At 39.6% G+C, this 23175-nt stretch overlaps 1 protein-coding gene and 1 long non-coding RNA gene across 2 annotated transcripts in view; one reads left to right on the forward strand and one right to left on the reverse strand.

The window, feature by feature from the left end:
* Window positions 1–23175, forward strand: part of LOC105467666 (CDK2 associated cullin domain 1) — a 71191-nt gene that overhangs the window by 32716 nt on the left and 15300 nt on the right. The window contains exons 4-6 of the mRNA XM_011717361.2: window positions 12281–12376; window positions 16750–16852; window positions 22178–22267. Coding sequence (XP_011715663.1) covers window positions 12281–12376; window positions 16750–16852; window positions 22178–22267 — 289 coding nt within the window. The remainder of the gene's footprint in view (window positions 1–12280; window positions 12377–16749; window positions 16853–22177; window positions 22268–23175) is intronic.
* Window positions 21492–23175, reverse strand: part of LOC112424273 (uncharacterized) — a 71261-nt gene continuing 69577 nt past the window's right edge. Inside the window, exons 2-3 of the long non-coding RNA XR_003014988.2 lie at window positions 22583–22672; window positions 21492–22484 (exon numbers count right to left, since the gene is read on the reverse strand). This is a non-coding gene — a long non-coding RNA (uncharacterized lncRNA). The remainder of the gene's footprint in view (window positions 22485–22582; window positions 22673–23175) is intronic.

Consider the following 23175-nt stretch of genomic DNA (forward strand, 5'->3'; position numbering starts at 1 on the left):
CACCGTGCTCGGCCAAGAAATTCCGTTTTTATGAAGCGCCTTTGTCAGCTTCCAGTATGTAACAGCTGTTGCTTCTAGAGCCTTGACACAGCTGTCCGTGGTAGTATATCGTATTGCTCTGGAAAGTCATGGAATAAGCTAGACTAAAAGCATATTACCCATTAGTAGTTTTTGCTATAGTCATCTAAAGGCAGATTTTTAGAAAAATTCCCAATTTGATTGAGAAAATAGTATTAAGGATCCTTGAGATGGCATCCAGGTGCATTTGTATGGGATACAAAACTGCTAAAATTGTACTTATTTAGGAATAAATGTTAAAGGACTTTGAATAAACTATTTGAGAATTTTGAACATTTCCATTTGACTCTTTTAAAAATAGTTTCCATTTCCCTGCTGAAATTCTCCCATCTTTTTGTGCATGTTATCTGCCTTTTCTACTAGGTCATTGCATATATTAATCATAGTTATTTTAAAGTGTCTGTATGATAGCTCCTTCATGTGGGCCCTCTCTGTGTCTGTGCATGTTGAATGTTTAATTCTTGACAGTGGGCTGTGTTTTTGCTCTTTTGGTCTTAGTTTTTTATTAAATGTTGGACATTGTATATTAAAAGAACAGTTTAGCTTAGAACTATTAAAATAAAAAGAACCAGTTTAGCTTAAAAAGAACAGTTTCTGTTTGGAAATGGGTATGCCTCGGCTGGGCGCGGTGGCTCACACCTGTAATCCCAGCACTTTGGGAGGCCGAGGCGGGCAGATCATGAGGTCAGGAGATTGAGACCATCCTGGCTAATACAGTGAAACCCCATCTCTACTAAAAAAAAAAAAAAATAGAAAAACTTAGCCGGGCGTGGTGGCAGGCACCTTAGTCCCAGCTACTCAGGAGGTTGAGGCAGGAGAATGGCTTGAACCCGGGAGGCGGAGCTTGCAGTGAGCAGAGATCGCACCACTGCACTTTAGGCTGGGTGACAGAGCGAGACTCCGTCTCAAAACAAACAAACAAACAAAAAAAACGAAATGGGCATGGCTCTCTTCTGTCAGTATGAGGAGTTGAGTTAATCTTGTCAGTAGTTGATAGTTTGAGTTTTCTTGTTGCTTTAGGCTTCATGTTCCTCTAGTGGTGGACTGTGGCTACCCTGTTCTTTATGTGATTCAGGAGTGTTTTCAGTGCTTTGCTCCTGCCCTCAGCTCCTACCAGGCCCTGTCTCACTGGGAGGGGTAGGGGGATGTCTGTCTTTGCTCTATTGTCCCTCTCCCAGCTTCCCCTAGCTGCTGTTACTTGGTACGCGGCTTGGGGTGGGAGTGCAGGGCAGGTTTGCGTGTGTGGGTTTTTGTTTGGGAATTTGTTTTGTTTTGTTTTCTTGCTCCTGCCTCAGTCATAGGTAGTCCCTGTGCCCCTAAGCCTCGGAGGTGGGGCTTTCTCAGTGTTCCCATACACCTTCTCCCCACCCCAGTTGCGGATAGCCCTTACATCTTGTCAGGTGAGGGGTTGTCAGCTTGTTCAGTTAAGGGTCAGATAGTAAATATCTTCACGGGCCGTGTGGTCTTTGTCCAGCTCCTGCATTCAGCTCTGCTGGTGCAAATGAAAGCAGCCACACAGATTACATAATGAAGGAGCATTGCTGTGTTCCAAAATAACTGTACTTAATAAAAGTGGGGGGTAGACAAGATTTGGCCCACAGGCTCTAGTTTGTTGATCTCTGGTCTAGTGTGCAGGTGAGTTCCCTCCCCCACTCTCCCCTCCCTTGTCCTGCCTGGCACACACCCTGTGGCAACCACATTTTACCTTGTGTCTTTGGGGAACCTTGGGAGTAAGCAAGTTTCTTGCGCTTCCATCAGCAGCAGTGTATTTTTGCTTCATAATAGTGTGGAAACCTGGGCATGAGTGGATTTTCTACCATCCTGAAAATGGTTGCTGACCTTTGTCAGCAGGGCTGGAGGATCACCTGCCTGTCTTCCAGTGGTAGATAGTTTTTGCCTAAGGTCAAAGAAGGGTCAGCAGGGTGCAGGGTTTCTTACCCCTTCCCTTCAGCAAATGGCTTTCCTTTGAATCTGGGTAGGTTCTAGGGCGCAGGCAGTTTTTGTTCATGTCTTCCATTGGCAGTTAATCACCATCTTTTTTGTCAGGGGGGACCCCATGATGTGTTCATCGGCTTCTTTAGGTATTCCTGCTTCATCCTCAAGTCTTACTAAGCCCGGCACATCTTGTCATGGAGGATGGCCTCTCGGATTTCTTTCCCTCCCCCCAGTCCTTCTCTTGATGACCCAGTGGAAACCCATGGAAAAGAGTTGGAGAGGAGGCGCTGACTGCCCTTGTGTTGAAGCTCCCAGGGATTCTGCACTGTTAGTTCACACTTGGCCTTTAATGATTCATTACAGTTTCTGTTGTTTGCTTACATGCTTTTATGACTACCATCACCAACAGAGAAATAGTCCATCTGTCCTTTATGTTCTTTAGAGGAGCTTGTCGCTGTGAAATTCTTCTCACCTAGTTGGACATTGCAAGTGTAAGTTAAAGACACCTTAGGTGTCTGATGAGCTCAAAAAATTATGATTATTTTGGTTAACCAGCTTTTTCTTATCATAAGAACGGGAGTGATGTTCTTTCACAGCTTTCTGCTTTCTAAGCTGAGGTGGAACTTGAGTTGTATTTTAATAACTTTATACTCCCTGAATTTGATACTGGTCAAGAAGCCGTTAACTTTTAAGAGAAAAATTTACCTATAGTCTAACAATAATGTTAAAATGTTAGTGTATCCTATTTTTACTGATTTCAGTGCAGTTTGCAGCTAAATTGTCCTGCAGTAAATGCCTGTGTTACATGGGTGATTACTGCTCAGTTTTCTCTTGAATCCTGCAGACTTCCTTCCTGTAGAGCTCCTCTCATTTCTTGGAAGAGGCTTAAGATGTAGAGGTTCCTAAATGCTTAACAGGTGGGCCAGCTGTGTAGACTTCCCTGAAGTTCTCACTAAAAATACACACCTCCGGAAAGTTTCTGCATCAAGACTTTGGAGTGTGGCAAAGGAATCTGCATCATTACCAGTCCCTTCAAGTGATTCGGAGAGAAGCATTCTTTGAGGTCCATTGGCCTATGGAAATGTATCATTGTTCCTGAACCTAGTCTCTCTCTTAAGCAGGGAGTGCAGTAAGATTGTGGGCTGGGCGCGGTGGCTCATGCCTGTAATCCCAGCACTTTGGGAGGCCGAGGCGGGCGGATCATGAGGTCTGGGGATGGAGACCATCCTGGCTAACATGGTGAAACACCGTCTCTACTAAAAATACAAAAAATTAGCCGGGTGTGATGGCGGGCACCTGTAGTCCCAGCTACCCAGGAGGCTGAGGCAGGAGAATGGCGAGAACCCAGGAGGCGGAGCTTGTGGTGAGCCGAGATCACCCCACTGCACTCCAGCCTGGGCCACAGAGTGAGACTCTGTCTCCAAAAAAAAAAAAAAGAGTAAGATTATGTTGTTGCTGATGCTACTCATACATTTGCACAGCTAGAGTGCTGGTCTGGATTAGAAGTATCCATGCAGACCTGGATAACATAAACAGCAAAGCATTGCCTAAATATCCAGTGACAAGGAACTGATGAAATAGACAATGATGTGTCCAAACAGTTGTTAAAATTAGGTTATAGAAAGAAATTTGACCTGGGAGAGATGGTGATGATCTATAGCTGGGCGATAAAATCAGGTTACAGGCTGTGCACGGTGGGTCACGCCTGTAATCCCAGCACTTTGGGAGGCCGAGGCAGGCGGATCACCATCCCAGCTAACACAGTGAAACCCCGTCTCTACTAAAAAAAAAAAATACAAAAAAATTAGCCAGGTATGGTGGCAGGCGCCTGTAGTCCCAGCTACTCGGGAGGCTGAGGCAGGAGAATGGCGTGAACCTGGGAGGTGAAGCTTGCAGTGAGCCGAGATCGTGCCACTGTACTCCAGCCTGGGCGACAGAGCGAGACTCCGTCTCTAAAAAAAATAAAAATAAAATCAGGTTACAAAATAAGCCATAGTTGTTTAGAAACAGACACATGCACACAGGAAGAAAAAAAAAGAACAAAGGGACCACAATGGTAATAATTTTCTACCAATGTTGGTAGTGGTTATTTTTGTATAGTTGCATTTTAAATTTTTAAAAATTTCAAGGAACATATATTACTTCCACAAAGATACATGTTTTGTCATGTTTATTAGGGCCTTCTCTTCCTCCCCTTCTTCCTGCCTACTTCATTCCAGCATGCAAAAGTCACTTATTTATTTGAAGACAACCAGAATGCTTTTGTGAAGATAAAAGCACATATTCTTAATTTTTTTCATGTTTCATTTTGGTTGGATGGGGACGAGGATGGGGGTAGGCAGAGGAGGAGGGATATAAATATGAAATTGTAGAACTCGTTTGTATTTTACATCTGCATTGTCCAGTTAGTCATGTATGACTATTACAATTAAAATGAAGTAAATATTTGGTTCCTTAGTTTAATTAAACACATTCCAAGGATCAATAACCACACGTGGCCAGTGGTTACCATATTGAACAGTGCAGATACAGAACATTCCCATCATCAAAGAAAGTTCCTTTGGGCAGTACTGACCCACATGATAGTATATTTAAGTCTGTTGACTAGTAAAATTGTTTAAACAAATCATCCTCTTCTAAAATTATTACTATACATCAGATTAGGGTGACTGACCAACCAACCTTTCTTGTTTAGCTTTGAAAATTAAAGATGACAAGCTTTCTTTCCCCTTCCCTTCTGTGAAGGTGTGGTATGTATATCAAATCTGTCTTTTCCCTTCTTGCTGTAAGGCATTTTTCACACTAGGACCATGTATGTATATGTATATATTTTTAGCGTATTTCACAGTGGTGTTTGACTATTTAAACTAGACACTGAAATTATTTTTTATATAATTATGCATAAGACTATTATCTAGTTCTACCTTTTTTAATTTAAAAGTTGTTTTGAAATTATTGTCTGTAACATCTATATGAAGTTACTCAGTGCAACAATCTGGTAACAAAGGATTAGCACCAAGCTATCAGTATGACATCTGATTAAATAAATAGTACATTCAAGCATCTTACAGAAATAGATATTCTTCTTAGTGTGTGTGTTTTGAGGACCTTGGAGGGTCCCCAGAAGCCTTTCAGAGGGGTCTATGAATAATGATGGATAGATGCTGGTGCCTTAGCATGAATCTTCATTTCCACATGCTTGTGAGGGGAAGGAAGCCGTTTTCATTAAGAATGTCCCAGATGAAACAGAGAAAATTATTAATTTTATTAAATTCTGACTTTATACTTTAAAAAATATTTTATGTAAAGAAATGGGACACTGCATACCAGAGTACAATGGCGGTTTTGAGAAAAAGTGCTTGTGTGATTGTATGAATTTTGAACTAACCCTGCCTTTCCCCATAGAACACTATTTTCACTTGAAAAATGGCTGACAGACTATGGTTAGACTTTGGCATTTGACAGACATTTTCTCAGAAATTAGTGAACTAAGATTGTCACTTCAAGGAAAATGACTGACAGTATTTGTTGCCAATAATGAAATTTGAGCTTTGAAGTGAAAATTAAAATTTTGGAAAATTTGTATCTACCACTGTGACCTTGATAGCTTCCCAATACTTAAAAAGACTTCTGATGAGATAAGTGTTGATACTGTCTCATCAGAGATGTATTTTTTGATATTGTCTAATGAAATCAACATTGGGAAGATCTACATAACTCAGAGAATCAGTATTTTCCAAATGACCAATGTGTGATGTTATAAAGTATATATGGAAAAGATCCATTCAAAGTAGAAGATAGACCAGTGGCTTTTAATGGAATAGACTAAAACAAATTCATTGACTGTTTCAGAAAATAACACATCACAACTGATTCCATTGCAGAAGCAGATATGAGAATCCAGCTGTCTTCTATTAAGCTAGGCTCTAAAGAGACTTGCAAAAATATAAAAACAGTGACACGCCTCTTACTAAATTTTGTTTTGGTAAATAGTTATTTTTCATAAAAATAAGATGGTGATGAGTTTGTTATTGTCATTTTAGAATAAAATAATCTGTATTTTTAGAACCTAGTTTTAATTTTTATTATGGTAAATACTCATAGATACAACCTGCATATAAACAAAAAGCAGATTTTTGGAATCTTGAGTTGTTTTTAGGAGTGTAAAGGTTTCCAGAGACCAAAATGTTAGCAAGAACCACTGGAATAAAACTGACTACAAGATCCATTGTTAGGGAAAGTACAGATGTGTGTGATTATACCTTAGCATTTGTGTGTAAAGAGCTATAAATGGAACATTTAGTTTCTAGTATAGGCATAAAGTTCTTCTGGAAGGATATAAAAAGTATTGGTTGGTTCAGGGAGGAAGGAATGAAAGGAAAACTTACTCTAAACCCATTTGAACTCATTTGAATTTTCAACCAGATGAATGCATTACTCATTGTTTTAAAAATATTCTCACACAGCTATATTACAAAACTCAGGGAATCTAGATCTGTTACGAAAAATTGGAGCAAGTTTGGAGTAATAGTGATGTTGGTGGCGGTCCATCTGGAGTGGCTACTGCCATCACGCCGCTGTAGTAGGGAGGTGGCACGGGTGGGGCTACACGCTCCATGGACCCGGCAGGAGCTAGGGACAAGCAGGAGCTTTGCCTCTTCTGAGTTGGGTGGGCACACTGGGTGCTGCTGCAGCCACCCAATCCACAGCTGTGGACTCAGATATCCCTGCATTCTTGGGGGCCCAGGAAGGACCCCCTGCCCTCGAACGCTCAGAAGAGTCTGCTCCCACTGCCTGGCTTCTCCCTGCTGTTGGCACCCACTCTGATCTTGGAGCAAAGTTGGGGGTGAGTCCAGGTGCTGTCGCAGCCTGGCCAGGTGTGCACATGCTCAGGGCAGTGCAAACACACTAGCCCCCTGCTGCCTCAGTCCCCTTTGGACTTTGGGCACCGACAAGTATAGAAAGGAAGCCGAGGGGTGCCGAGCTCAGCTTGGCGCTGGCCTGCAAGCGCCCCTTGGCACCTACAGCGTGGGCTCCTTGAATGGCAGCAGTAGGCAGACAGGTTCCTGGGTGGAAGAGGGCAGGTCCCCAGTGAGGCCCCCACCTTCAAGTCAAGGAGGGCCTGAAGGCTGGGGCCAGGCTGCCAGTCTTACAGACTGGAGTGGGAACTCGTGGTGGCTTTTCCAGGCCTGCCTGTGGCTGGCCATGGACCAGTGGGCATGTACTTCCTCCCTTCTGGGCCCATAAAAGCCCTGGGCTTACCCAGAGCTGAACAGTTGTTGAGATGACCAGCTGCAGAGAGGAGCCACTCACTTTAGGGCCTGTGTTCTGCTGAGAGCGGTGCAGACAATGGGACGACCAGCTGCAGAGAGGAGCTACCCTTTCTGCTAGGAGCTGAACACTTGTCCAGACACCCAGGCTGTGGAAAGGAGCTGCTCCCTGCAGGTTTCCTTTGAGCTGTTCTGTTGCTCAGTGAAGCTCCTCTTTGTCTTGCTCCTCCACTTGTCTGCGGATCTTTTCTTCTGGTCGCAGGACAGGAACTCGGGGCCCACTGAATGGTGAAGCTGAAGAGCTGTAACACAAACAGGGCTGAGACATGCCCCTTGCTCGCCACATTGTGGGCGAAGAGAAGGAAAGAAGAGTTGTGACCCTTCGGGAAACCCAGACCTGGGAGCTCCCTGAGCCAGGGTTGTCACTCCCTCTTTGGGGCCCTTTGGTTCTTGGAGTTTTCAAGCTTCCAGGCACCACCATATTTCCCAGTGCCATCTGTGGAAGCTGCTTGTGGTGTGCCTGGTCCGGCCACAGCCTCTCAGAGAGCCGGCACCTGTGCCAGCACCTGGAGCTGCTTGCCCTGCTGCAGCAGCCAGCATGTCTGACTGTGTGCAGTGGCCGGACCCCATGCTCACTCACACACCCCTTGCCATTCCCCACCTGACTTGCCTTTGGCAGGCGTGGGACCCAGGCCAGTAGTGTGAGCCGAGCGCAGCCTGCCAGGTCGAGTGGGCAAAATGAGCCCAGTGGGTCTCAGCAAAACTCAGGTAAAGACGGGGGTTTGTGGCCAGAAAAACGACACCCCAAAGATCCTGTAACAATGGTTATTATTTTTCTGGCAGTTTTTTCTTGTTTTCTTTGGGGAAAAAGCAAAGCTTGCTTGTTTAGGGGTAAAAACTTGAATGTCCAAGCCAAATACTGTCATGTTGAAATAAGGTAAATCAAATAGGTAACAGTTTCCCCAATGGGGCCTAGAGTGTAGGATAAAGTGATCTTTTGTAAAAAGAGAACATTATTTTAATGCAACAGCTTTTAAGATTTTTTTCACATAATACTTCTAAAATGTATCTTTGCCGAAATAATCATTTTTAGAGTTCTTCGAAGCAGTTTAGAGGAAGATGTTACATATGATTCTGTTCACGAGTTATAGGTAAAAGTTTGCCTATAACATAGATCCATTTTCCCCAAGTTCTTTAGGTAACAAAGAATGCTTTTAAAAATGTTATTAGGCCAGGTGCGGTGGCTCATGGCTGTAATCCCAGCACTTCGGGAGGTCGAAGTGGGCGGATCACTTGAGGTCAGGAGTCGACACCAGCCTGGCCAACATGGTGAAACCCCATCTCTCCTAAAAATACAAAAATTAGCTGGGTGTGGTTGCCCACACCTGTAATCCCAGCTACTCAGGAGGCTGAGACAGAGGAATCACTTGAACCCGGGAGACGGAGGTTGCAGTGAGCCGAGATGATGCCATTGCACTCCAGCCTGGGTGACAGAGCAAGACTCCATCTCAAAAACAAAAATGTTGTTGGATTTTTTTTGAAGCATTAGACAAATGGGTAGTTAATTCAGAAAGGAGTTTGCTTCCTAGTTGCATATACATGTGTAATACTTGACATTTTCAAAACACCCACTATTTTATTTGATTTTCATCACATCTTGGAAGTACCACAGCTAGTATTTTTCCTATCTTGAATGTATAGATATAGATATTGAGGGCAAAATGAATTTCTTAATGTCATACAGCCTTGTTAAGTAGGAATTTAGATTTAAATAATGCTAAATTAGATTGAGAGTCAAAGTTGAGATTTAAACGAGACTCTTTCCTTGCAAAACAATGCATTCTGTATCTGCTATGTTCCACGCACTGTGGTCAGCACTGGAGATACACAGATAAGACACAAATATTGCCCTCCGGGGGCTTGAAGGTAGTGACAGAGACTACCCAGTGAGGGAAGTGAGTGTAGTGGTGCCCCACGGAAGGGCCATGTAGTTAGATATTTTTGAAGGAATGACTAGAAGTTAGCCAGCTTAGTGGGTGTGGATAGAGATGGTCAGGTAGAAAGAAGAGTCAGGGAGGCCTTGTGTCTTTTGGGGAGTGCTAGTATTCCCATTGTCAGTCCTGTTCTTTGCCGTGCAACCAGAGGTAGACAGTTGTGCCCTATATTGAGAAGTTTGTAAAAAGGTTTCAGGGTGCCAAAAGAGAATTTAAGTAGATGCAGAAGACCTTGGATTGATCATGGTTTGACTCGTAGTTCTTGGGTTTATTCACTGTAGAATTATAGATGACTATTTCTGAGCCCCAGTCACCTCATCTGTAAAATGGAAATAACATTCAATTTATAGGCAGTTAGAAGGACTAAGAAAAAGCAATGGGCTGGGTGTGATGGCTCACACCTGTAATCCCAGCCCTTTGGGAGGCTGAGGCTTGAGCCCAGGAATTTAAGACCAGTCTGGGCGATATAGCAAGACCCCATCTCTACCAAAACAAACAAACAGACAAACAAACAAATTAGGCAGGCCTAGTGCTGCATACCTGTAGTCCCAGCTACTTGGGAGATGGCTGAGGTGGGAGGATCGATCAATTGAGCCTGGGAGGTGGAGGCCGCAGTGAGCTGCACTCCAGCCTGGAAGACAGAGCAAGACCTGTCTCAAAATGTACAAAAAAAAAAAAAAAAAAAAAAAATTAAAAAAGGAAATGTAAATAAAAACACCTAGCGTGCACCAAACCTGTAAGTACTCAGTAATGGGAGATGAATTAGGAGAAGTAAAGACAATTCTTTACATGTATATAAGCTTCTAAGTAGAACTGAAATATGAGTTGAATCTTCTTTGAAAATAGTATCAAAATATTTGAACATTTCTGAAACAGCTTAGCTGAAGTGGTCTTATAATTTCATGTTTTAAAATTTAATATTTAGGAATCCTTCCATATGGCATTTCTTAATATCCTTATTTGAAAGCAAGACTTTTTGTGTAAGATGTGATTGATAGGCTGTGGGACTAACACAAGTTAGTTCTTGTGTAGAATCAGTTTTGTTTGCATTCTGTTGTGTACCATGCTCATCCCCCAACACTCTGACCCAGAAATGAATTCTTAATTGGAAGACCTGGATCTGTCGTTTGCTGATGGTCTAATCTTAGACAAATTAGTGGCCATTTAGGTGTTTCTTTAGTGTTAAAATGGGACCTAATTAACTTAGCTTTACAGAATAGAATGAAATCATGCATGGATGCACTTTTGTAAAACAGTGTCTTCGACTGGGCTGCCACAACAAAATACAGTTGACCCTTGAACAACACGGGTTTGACCCATGTAGGTCCACTTATCCATGGATTTTCTCCCACCCCTGTGACACACCAAGGCCAACCCTTTTCCCACTGTGGAGATGAGGATGAAAATCTTTATGATGATATACTTCCACTTAATGAATAGATACATTTTTTCTTCTTGATGATTTTGTTAATATTTTTTCTCCAGCTTACTTTATTGTAAGACTACAGTATAAATGATACATATAATATACAAAATATGTGTTAATTGACGGTTTATGTTACCAGTGAGACTTCTGGTCAACAGTAGTCTGGTAAATTTGGGGGGGATATGAAAAAGTAATACACAGATTTTTGACTGTGTTTGGGTGTTGGCTCCCCTAACTCTCCGGTTTTTCAAGGGTCAGCTGTACTATGCACTGGGTGGCTTAAACAAAGAAATTTGTTTCTCATGGTTCTGGAGGCTAGGAAGTCCAAGACAAAGGTGCTTCCTATTTGGTTCCGGGTGAGGGCCCTCTTCCTGGCTTGTAAATGGCTGCCTTCTCACTGCAGTCCTCACATGGCCTTTTTTTCTGAGCCCTGTGGGAGGAGTGAGAACCTGAGTGTTCTGGTGTTTCTTCATCTAAGGACACTAATCCTATAGGATCAGGGCTCTACCCTCGTGACTTCATGTAGCCTTAATTACTTCCTTATTCCTAGTATGGCAGTATGAGGGGTTTAGGGCTTCAACATAGGAATTTTAGAGGAACACCGTCTATATTCTACTCAGTTTATAACATATGAAAAAGTTGGAAGTGTTCTCTTTTGATGGTTTTATGATTTGGTATTTTGTAAAAGTGAGTTAATAGAGGAATGTATTGTATTTTACTACTCTACAGAGCTGAAGATGTTTATGTGTCATTTGTATCCATGCTTTCTAACTAATATTTATAATTAGTTACAGAAGTGGTTTACAACCAAGTTAGCATAGAAATCAGAATATTTCTGTGCTTAAGGTAATTGTAAATTTCATTAGCCATTCTAGTAGTACATGAAGCCTATACCACTTAGTTGAATATCCTCCCAACTTATTCCAGGTTCAAATATAGTTTGGTTTCTATATAGAATATCCATGTAATTCAGTAATAGTTTTAAAAAATCATGTTATTTATCTTTGAGTGCATCTTTTTTTTTTTTTTTTTGAGACAAAGTTTTGCTCTATCGCCCAGGCTGTAGTGCAGTGGTGTGATCTCGGCTCACTGCAACCTCCGCCTCCAGGTTCAAGTGATTCTCCTGCCTGAGGCTCCCAAGTGGCTGGGATTACAGGCACCTGCCTCTCCACCTGGCTAATTTTTGTAGTTTTAGTAGAGACGGGGTTTCACCGTGTTGGCCAGGCTGGTCTTGAATTCCTGACCTCAAGTGATCCACCCACCTTGGCCTCACAAAATGCTGGGATTAACAAGTGTGAGCCACCACCCCCGGCCTGAGTGCACCTTTTTATTCAGTAAAAGAAGCAGCCTTTTAATTAACATTTGAGGTTACACAGCTTTTAAAGATGGCTAAACCTCAGTTTTACATAGATTTTGGAACAAAGGTAGAAGTCTTACCTTCAGAGTGTACGTGTCTTCCTCTTTTTTTTTTGGTGAATCTCTATGAATTTTGAATTCCTTCTATTTGTATTTCAGATTGTGGTGGAAGGTCTTTCCCAGGTTTCCCAGATTGATCACACTTCTGTTCTTTCTCACAGGCCAGCCCTCCAGATCTCTATATTGAAAGATTTAATATAGCTCTTGGACAATATATGGGAGCATTGCAGAGCATTGTGCCTCTTTTCATATATATGGTAAGTTAGAGAGCTCCTTCCTCCTTCCCAAATACCTAGGTGTATTGGTCAGAGCACAAATAGATGCAAAGAGTTAAGCATGTTCTGTTTTTCTTTTAGTACATTTGTGTTAGAAATGGAAATTTAATTATTTCAGTAATGTTTGATAGTTGTTGACATAGAAGAACTTTTTTTTCTGCTTTGAAATTCCGTTAAGTAACAATTGCCGAATAGACAAGTAGGCATTAAGATAAGCAGTCACCCACATGAGTACTTACTTTATTTCTGCTATGTGGAAGGCACTGTGTTTGGTTCTACAAATATAAAGATATGTAAGATTTCTTGTCCTCAGAAAGTAAAATGCCAAGTAAGTTCTTCCATAAAAAATAGAACAGTAAAACATTGCTGCCATTCTGATGATCTGTTTTATTTGGAGAGTTATGCTATGAGTATAAGCTGTAGACTGTGACTTTGTTGATCAGCTTCCTCCCTGTTTTAAATATCCAGAGTCATAGAGTCTTAATGTTAGTGCTCCTGTTGCATGGAGGAGCCCTTAGAAACCATGATCCCCATTCTTTATTAGACTAGGGAATGAGATGTTCAGGTTGATCCTACTTTTTGTAGCATGTAGGTTGCTGTATGTGGATGGCAATCTTACGAATGACTTACTCTCCATAAAATGCACTTAACAAAAACAAAACAAAAGTACACCTACCTCTAATTTAGAAGGCACTTCCCAAAAGACGACGTAGTACCTCATGATTTTCATTTACACTTACTTCTTGGTTACTGACAACAATTTTAATAGTACTAGTTTTCTAGTCGGTATAATGCCAAAGAAACTGGTTTTTGCCTTTTACCAAGAAAGGAATGTATAAAAAGTCTTTTCTTTTGGGTTAAGTGCCAGAACTCCTTTATGAATCATGAAACTAAGGAAAAATATTATTGATAACACTAGGAATAAGTGCCTCTAGGTTAGCAGAATTAACTTACTGGGGAGAGTGTAAGCCTGGGAGGGTAGCTAAATTGTATCATTTTGGTGAAATCCTATCATGGGCTATTCATCAGGAGTGTGTGTTAGGTAAATGTCCTGTACTGACAGAGCAAACATTTTATTTCCGTACCAGCCGACTCCTTATTCTTGCTGTTTTAAAGTTTTCAGTGGAGACCAGGTATGGAAGCGGAGCTGAAAGACAGGGCCTATTTGTGGATAAAGGAGTTTAGGGTGGGTGAATAGATTTCTTGACTTGCATGTCTGCCATTTTAATGGCATTTACCAGTAAGCATGTTGGCTAGGTAGCATTAGTAATAAAAACAAAAGTCTAATTTATAATTTTGAATCAAAAGGTAAATAGCTGGTTTATTAAAAGAAAAGGTTAAGACAGAAAGGTGATTTATGCTTTTCTGTATTGCCATTGTTGCTTTCTTAAACTTTATGGTGGGATCCTGGGGTTTAAGAAGTCTTGTGTCAGTTAAGAGTAAATGAACTTCAAACTTACTGTTTCAGCTAGCAGAATTCAAATAAGGGATCTTAGATTGTAAAGTGTAACTACAACTTTTCTTATAGATTAAGAGCTTGAATTTGCTTTGTAGTTACTTTTGAAAATGTTATTTAAATTGCTTTTATTGTCCAGAAGATAGAAATTATTTGAACTTTGGTACTGCTTTGTTAGAAAAGTATATTAAAGAAAATAGTTTGAAATGTTAACCTACTAGTGCCATAATAAGCAAAGTTTCTTTTGCTGACACAGAAATTTTTAAAAACATTTGTCAAAATTAATGTCTTTGTTAGAAGTCTGTCTATATGAATATCAAGAAATTGTCATTAAACTAGAAGATTAATTGTAACTAAGGTCTTGTTGAAAGGCGCAGAGATCAAATAAAGACATTTATTTTTGCTTACAGTTTTGGAATTTAACATTATTGTACCTGAGACAAAGTTAAAAAGAGGTGGACTAATTGGAGTTTCTAAGTACTTCTGAAGTTTTCATACTATTTATTTTTATTGGTTTCTAGTTACTTACAAAGAGTAGAAAGGGTACATTAAAATGCTGGGCATTCAGATCTTAAATGTCAATAGGACAATATACCAGGAGAGAAAAGCATTATGAACATGTTACAGTGCTGCAGAGGTTTTGTTTATGGCCAGTCTTGGGAGCCAGTTTATGGCCAGATTCTGGGGGGCTTGCTCCCAACAGATTGTCATTGGTGGCAGGGATAGATAGATCAAGGGAACAGAGCCCAGAAATAAGCTGAAGTAAATGTAGAAGTTTAATAAGAAAGGTGACATTTCAGATCAGTAAGGAAGGAGTAGATTTTTCCATACCTAATGTTAGGAATTTTTTTTGTTTTTCCCTGTAGAGATGGGATCTTGGTATGTTATCCAGGCTGGTCTCTTAACATCCGTCCACCTATAAGACTTCCACATATAAGAATTACGCAGGTTTATTGTCATCAGTAGGGACTATTATTTAAATAATTTATGGAAGACAGAAAAATATGCAATTATAAGTAACACAACTCTGTTTTTTTAAGAGAAAAATCTTCCAATATACAACATTAAATGAAAAATGAAAAAGCAAGATACAATGCAGTGTTTAATATTTTCTCACTAGTATTTTTTTTTTTTAGGGGGAAAAAAGCATATCCACATATATGCAAGGAACATCCTAGAAAGAATATACAGAAGTTTTCCCAGTGTAGAATGAATGGGACCTTTTGGGATTGGGTCAGAAGGTCTGCATTGAGAGACTTTTTATTGCATACTGTTTTGCATGCTTTCTATTTTTTAACCATGTGCATCTTATTTTTATATATTTTTTAAAAAGACGGAAAAAAACTTGTGTAAGAATTAAATGGCTAGACTTAGTGGCTCACATCTGTGATCCCAGCTACTCAGGTGGCTGAAGTGGGAGGCCAGGCATTTGAGACCAGCCTGGGCAATAGAGTGAAACCCTATCTCCAAAAAGAAATCTTTTTAAATTAAATTGAGAGAATCAGTGAGCGACTTAACATTCCTCTATGTGTTTTCTACTCTTCTGCATTAACACTTAAATATGAAAAACTTTTTTTGCTGGGCGTGGTAGCTCACGCCTGGAATCCCAGCACTTTGGGAGGCAGAGGTGGGCGGATCACCTGAGGTCAGGAGTTTGAGACCAGCCTGACCAATATGATTGCATTCCAGCTTGGGCAACAAGAGTAAAACTCTGTCTCAATAAAAAACAAACAAAAAAAACCAACTTTGTTTTGGACTTGCCAGTAATTCTAGTCAAGATTTCAGCTGCAAGAAACAGAAAACATGATTCAAAGTGATTTAAATAATGAAGAGTATTATCTCTTGTAATAAAACTCCAGAAATGAGGCTGTGTCCAAGGTTGGTTGAATCTGTGGTTCAACAGTTTTACTAAGGACTTGGTTTTTGGTCTCTCTGCTGTCCATAACATCTGTTTTATCCTCTTCCCTGTCACGGGTGTCCGTGTGAAGAGACCACCAAAAGGCTTTTGTGTGAGCAATAAAGCTTTTTAATCACCTGGGTGCAGGTGGGCTGAGTCAGCAAAGGGAGATAGGGGTGGGGCAGTTTTATAGGATTTGTGTAGGTAGTGGAAAATTACAGTCAAAGAGGTTGTTGTCTGGTGGGCAGGGGTCACAAGGTGCTCAGACCGGGAGCTCAGAGGGAGCTTCTGAGACTCATTGTCCAGGAGAAGGAATTTCACAAGATAATGTCCTCAGTTAAGGCAGGAACCAGCCATTTTCACTTCTTTTGTGATTCTTCAGTTGCTTCAGGCCATCTGGATGTATAGGTGCAGGCTTGGGCTCAGAGGCCTGACATTCCCCTCATGGTTATAAGATGACTGCAAGAGATTTTTCCCTCATGCCAAGGTTTCTCTAAGGCTGCTTGGGCTGCCTTGAGTGTCTACCTCTGAACCAAAGGTGGTCCCCAGGGAATGCCAGAAGCTGAATGACTTTCATCAGTGAAATTGAGTGTGTGCTGGGGAGTCAGCCAGTGCACGTCCACAGCCTGCTTTCAACCCAGATCATTGATAAATGGGGTAATTTTCATTAGTGTTTCTCCATGTTGTCTTTTGATGATATATTTTTAAAGGGTGTTCCACACAGTGTGGTTCTGCAATGTTTGTGCATCCCTGTCTAGTTAATGTTGGATATCTCCCAGTGTTCTTTCGGAGATGTATGGTTGAAAATGTTTTTTCATGTTTTCAACCCGTGCCAGAAAGACAAGTAACTAACAGCTGCAGGGCTTTTGTTGTTGGATGTTGAGTTTTTCTGTTTTAATTGATGCCTTTATGCATTGTTTTCTAAAATATTTAGTGCTCCAGTTCATTAGACTAACCATTTCCCCAATTAATACACAAAAAAGGTTTCATTTTATTTTTCAGAATAAGTTTTACATCGAAACCAAGCTTAACAGAGACTTAAAAGATGACCTTATAAAGCTGTTTACGGAACATGTTGCAGAAAAGCACATTTACAGCCTAATGCGTAAGTAATTCAGCTTATAGGGGTGAGATAACACTAGCAATGATCTTTCCTTTTTCTTTTTGGTCTGAGAGCACTGTCATGTAAATCCCAATATTAACATCTTCTGAACCAGATAGGAAGTGTTGAAGCCCACCTGAGACACTGCGGAATTAAAAATGGGACTTGAAGGTCACCCGGTGAGCTGTGAGCACCTTTACCAGGTCATTGGACAGTGCCCTTGTGTCTGCCCTGATAACTTGTTGCCCGCCCCTTTTTTTCCCTGACAGTGGGGAAAGTGTTATTAGGAAGTTCACTTCTAACTTTACTACCAGTAACTCTAGAAGGAATACAGTGTTGTTTCTCTGAAATGGTAGTACAGAATCCTCTGATTTTTACTCTTTAGTGCAGAAACCCTTCTCTAGTCTGGTTCTGTCATTTATTCTCTATTTTAGGCAAACTTCTTTGCCTCTTGTGGCCCTGAGTTTTCTCTCCTGTGAATTAGGATTTGTAAAATATTTCATGTGCCTGTGTAGATTATTAAGAATATTAAGTTCAGTTAGTTTCTCCTCTCCCCATTCTTGAGTCCTCTTCCCCTCGCAGTAGGTAGCATCTCATCCTGCCTTTCCTGAAAGAATATACTTCTCCAGGTAGAGTTAGGAAGTCCCTGTAACCTAATGTCTCGGCATCCTATTAAAGCTCATATCTTGTATGACACATCAAGTCATTTTTTCGAATATGGCACATATTTGGGTTGGCAGGATGTATTTTTGCTTTCCTGTGAACCATAATTAGTGTCTGCCACAATGAACTTTTACTAGAATTTACAAAAGAATTGTTTCAAGCTTGACCATAAACTTTTTTTTTCCCGTTTTTAATGTTAAGTGAAAGAATTATCGAGCGTGGGGCTAGTTTAGAAAGGTAGGGTTTTTTCAAAGAATAGTGTAGTTGAAGATAATACACATTTCATTATTATGTTCCCAAGAGATTCCAGAAACAGAAAAGAGGCCTAGAGTCTTGGGAATATGACTTGCATTTTTTTTTTTGTAAGGCTGGGAGATGTTTATAAACATCTTTAAACATTGTCTCATGAGGTATTCCAGGTATTATAACCACTTAAGTATTTCCTGATACTGACATTGTCTTTTTGCTTTCATGACAAGATAGAGCATTTTGAAATCTTGTTAAAATTCTGTAGAGAAATGCTACCATTTGGTAGAAAAAGCCTGTCTACTTTGTAAATATATTTTTATATTTGCCAGTAATTTGGAAACTAATTTTATTGGATGTATGCAAAGAGAATATTCAAGAAAGAATATAGTAGTCCAGATCTGGTGAGAGAAAACATAATCATATTGTCTGGTTTTCAATAAAAATTACACTTAAAGGTGGGTATATCTTTTTATTTCCAATTAAACAGAAAGGTCCTTAAGCTTTTGTAAATTGGACAAAACTGAGTTTGTCGGATATTTATTGCACAATTATCAGGCATTGTACTTAGAGAAATGACTGGCCTCATTGGTTTGAGCTTCAGAACAACAAGGGACAATGTTTAACTGTATTATGTGGATGATCATCGAAGGTTTTTAAACACACACAGGCACTGCTTATATTTGGTAGGACCTATACTTTAAAAATATTTAATTCTCCTAACCCTATAGAATAGGTGTAATCATTACCCTCATTTTAGAAATGGAGAAACGGAAACAAAGGTTAAAGTTTCAACCAGAAAAGCACAGCTATTAATATCGTTTCCACTTATACATTTTTATATTACCCCTTTACTGCAGCAAAACAAATAACTACATTCAATTTCTGTAATTTTCTACAATCTGATCAATAATTTCCTTCCCGTGGCTTCAGATAGATCTGGAAAGCTAGTGTTCACATTTATTATTGTTGTGTACCAAATCATCCAAAAACACAGTGCCTTGAAACACCAACAGTCTTTTATTTTGCTCTGCAATTTGGGAGGGCTTGGTGGGGTAGCTTATGTCTGCTCTGCTCAGCATTGTCTGTTGTGGCTTAACTGGGGGCTGGGGCTTTCAGTGTGACTCATTCACATGGCTGGTAAGTTGGTGCTAGCTTTTGGTTCCTCTGTGTTTCCTTCATGAGTGAGTATCTCAAGATACAGGAAATGGAAACTGCTGGTTTCTTAGATCCTGGGCTCAGAAGCTGGCACAGTGCCACTTTTGCTGTATTCTGCTGGGCAAGTGGTCACAGAGCCAAAATTCCAGGAGAGAGGAATATATCCTACCTCTTGATAAAAGGCATGTCAGAAGAATTTGGGAGCCATGTCTTAAAACCAATACAAAAATGTAAAACAAATACTGTCTCTGTTAATAAAGAATCAGTTATTGAATGCCCATATCATTCATTATTGGTATGTTTCATGAATGAAAACAGTAACTTCTTACTGGGGATAAAACTAATTTTCTGTCGGCTCCATGGTATAATCATTTTTTACATATTTGCTTATAAAATAAAGTGGCTTCTATTTTTGGCTGATAGTAAAATTGTTTTCCTTTGAAATTATTTGAATTAAACTCTGAAAGCTGCAGAACTACTAGGATCTATTGTTAATCAAGGTTATATACATAGTGTGTTAGTGATTCTGAGCAAATGTAACAATAAATGTGTAGCATGGGGTTAATGGTAGAAATTTCCTGGGAAAATATAGTACGTTGACTTTTACAGCAGCAGATTTCTAGTTCAGTTTGCATAGTGTTCTAAATAGTTACGTTTTAGTTAATTTTCTTAGGCAATTCTGCCTTTTAGTTCAAACCATTGTAGTTTGAAATTTTTTTGAAGCCAAGAGTATTTTCAGTTTTAAGAATTGCTTTTCAAATTAATAAAGGAGAGAATCTCCTAAGCAAGTGTGTAGCACTGAGGAATACTTGAAAGAGCAGAGGAGCTTCGTTCTGGTCCCAATTCAGGTATCAAAAGGTGTGTGACTTTCTCAGCAAGGCACTTAACCTGTCTAGACTTTACGATTAGAACTTATCTATTCTAGTGTTTAAACTATATGGCTTATTGATATCTGTGTGATGATTGTTGCATATAAGCAAGCATTTCGGTGTTGGTATGGTGAAGTAGAGTACAGAATTTAGAGTGAAACGTTCTTGAACCTCTTTTGCCTCTAGCTAACTCTGTGACTTCAGGTGAACTATTCAGTGAGGGGTTTTTGTTTTGGCCTTAGTTTCCTTACCTGTTAAAAATAAAAAGGTAAATGATCGAACTTGTGAGAATTAAATATATGTAAAGTACCTAGCACTTGCTAAATGCTCAGTACTCTTTCCTCTCTCAAGTTACCACCCCCAAACTCCCATTTCTTTTTCCTTAAAAGGGGAGATTAACTAGAAAATCTTTTAAACACTTTTCCTATAGAGTGACACCTTAACTCTAATAATCTTTTGTTATTAAATGTAATCATTTTAAAATTTATTTCAAATATTTATGTACATTTTATGTGTGTATCTTTGTATTTATCATTTCTTCATAGCTATCAAATTTGACATAGGTGATTACAATAATGGTAGGAATGGTTTGCAAATGTATATACTTGACCACATAATCAATATGTTGTTGAATATGAAGAGTTAGTAGGATCATGCCTAATTGGAGGCCAAAATGGTGAAAAGGTTAGGAAGATGGATTAATAAAGAGAGAGAGTGCTTGGATTTTGGATACATGTTGAAATTAGAATCTTATGAGTAGAAAAAACTCTGAAAACCTAACACTTAGAATTTAAATTTTTAAACATTGCATTTTAAAGCAACATGATTTTCTGAAATGCTTAGCATTTGCCTACACCAAGCTTGTCCAGCCCATGGCCTGCAGGCCCCACGTGGCCCAGTAAGGCTTTGAATGCTGCCCAACACAAATTTGTAAACTTTTTTTTTTTTTTTTGAGATGGCATCTTGCTCTATCACCCAGGCCGGAGTGCAGTGGCGTGATCTCGGCTCACTGCAGCCCCCGCCTCCTGGGTTCAAGCAGTTCTCTGCCTCAGACTCCTGAGTAGCTGGGATACAGGCGCCCACTGCCACGCCTGGCTAATTTTTTTGTATTTTTGGTAGAGATGGGGTTTCGCCAGCCTGGTCTTGAACTCCTGACCTCGTGATCCACCCTCCTCAGCCTCCCAAAGTGTAAGGGATATACAGGTGTGAGCCACCACTCCCAGCCCATTAATTTTCTTAAAATGAGGTTTTTTTGCAATTTTTTAAAGCCCATCAGCTGTTGTTAGTGTATTTTATGTGTGGCCCAAGACAGTTCTTCCATTGTGGGCCAGGGGAGCCAAAAGATTGGACACCCCTGGTGGTCTATGCCGTTCAAACTTGTAACTGTCTACTGATGATAAAATCGGAAGGATAAACTTAACAGTCCATCTCTGATGGCCTTCATCATATATATGCAGACATAACTCAAATTGTATGTTTGAGACTATAAAATCCTCATTGGCCTAGTAAGATGACATTTCTCTTTTTAGAAAGGCATGAACAGAACAAAATCAGTTTATATGTGATGTTACAAGCCTGGCTTAGGGTAAAATCATACCAAGTTTGTTGTTGTTATTAGCAAATGTAGGTCTTTGAGATAAATTAAAAATGAATCATTTTAGGTCAGTAGTATCTGTTGTGTTCACTAATCAATGGAATTTGTATTTGTTAGTGATCTAATCTAGAGGAATTGTTAGTTGTATTTGTTAGTGATCTAATCTAGAGGAATTATTCCTCCTCATTAAAAACTTTTTTAAAATGTTTGTGTGGCAGTAGATAACCTAAAAGAAAACTGTCTCTGTTGTCATGTTCAGAGTCAGGGTCACCAAAGACATGAAAAATGAGAAAGATGAGCCATCATCATCCCTCGCCCTTAGCTCTTGTAAGAAAATAGTAGATGTAGCTATAGCGTTTGGGCAAATGAATTTCTGTCTCTGATCACAGTTACCAAATAATTACTAATGGTGATTTGGGGGAAGGAGAAATGATTGAGGGAGGTTATTGTATGATACTTTATTCTCCAAATGTAATGGAAGCATTTTCAACTCAACTCAGTTATAATGTATCATTCATGATAGGTTATACTAGTGCTTTTAGAAAGCTTTATTTACTTTTCAGAACCTCCATGAATTGATTCATTTCCATTAGTGTGTCAGCAGACCTTCACGTATTTTAGCTACTGCACTGGATTGAAAAAATAAAATCCTTAGTATATAAACGTTTGATTGGTTTATTTGACTGTTCATTTCTTACAATTGTTTATGTTTCAGGAGTTTTTGGGAAAACAGTAATAGAGAAATCTTGACAATCAATACGTGTTACATTCTTTTTAACCTGTTTTCTCTTATTTCAGCTTTACTTTTAGAAGCCCAATCAACACCATTTCAGGTCACACCTTCAACTATGGCAAATATTGTGAAAGGCCTGTATACCCTCAGACCAGGTAAACATTTCTCATTTCTGTTGGAGTTGGAACTGTTTGTTACAGCCTTTTCCAAGAGGGCAGTGGTTCTGTATGTGTTTTGTGAGGCCTAATGGTACTTGCATTTGCTGGAGCAAAAAAATTGAATAGACATTCATCATTGTAAAATGTAAACTCAGAGCTCAGTTGGAATGTTCTCTGCTAGTGGAAACCAACTAGTTTGTTTTTTTTGCAGAACCTGTGAGGGAAATACAAGAAATAAATTGTAGAATACAATTTATTTTATGGATAAAATTGAACCTCATATTTGGTCTTAATTTCTCCTTTACTTCCTACCTCACGCTGCACAGACATCCACATTCACAAGTCCATCTTCTTAGGCCTGTTAAGTAACTTGCAAAGTTACAGTCATTTTGTAAAGATGTTCTGGGGAGAGAAATAGAACTAATCACAAGAACTGAAGGAAATACCAAAGATAACTATAGTCAAAAGCATGGTTTTAAAATTAATGTGTCTGTCTTAGAATAAAACACTATAAATTTAAAGGAATCCCAAGGAGCTTTTGTATATATCTTTCTATAAGCGAGAACCTCAAACTTGTCAGAATTGTCTGGCAACTTATAAATGTCCATGGGAGAGAGATTATAGAAGTTATCAAGATAGAACATTGTTCTACAATCTATAAACACAAGGGATGCTTTTTAGACAGTAATTACCTTTTTGTGAAATTCTTTTATTGAGGATTAAATGAAATAAAACATGATATAAAGAGCTTAACGCACAGTACCTGATAACGTAATAAGCATGCAACCATTCACTGCTGTTATTACTATCCATTTGAGTTTAATGGTTATTTTAGTTAATTGATGGCTTGTTTGCTTCATTAATTTAAACGACCTGTCAGAATTTAGCAAGCTAAAATGGAAACC

This window comes from Macaca nemestrina, chromosome 9 (assembly GCF_043159975.1).
Source record: "Macaca nemestrina isolate mMacNem1 chromosome 9, mMacNem.hap1, whole genome shotgun sequence".
In the NCBI taxonomy this organism is placed as follows: Eukaryota; Metazoa; Chordata; class Mammalia; order Primates; family Cercopithecidae; genus Macaca; species Macaca nemestrina.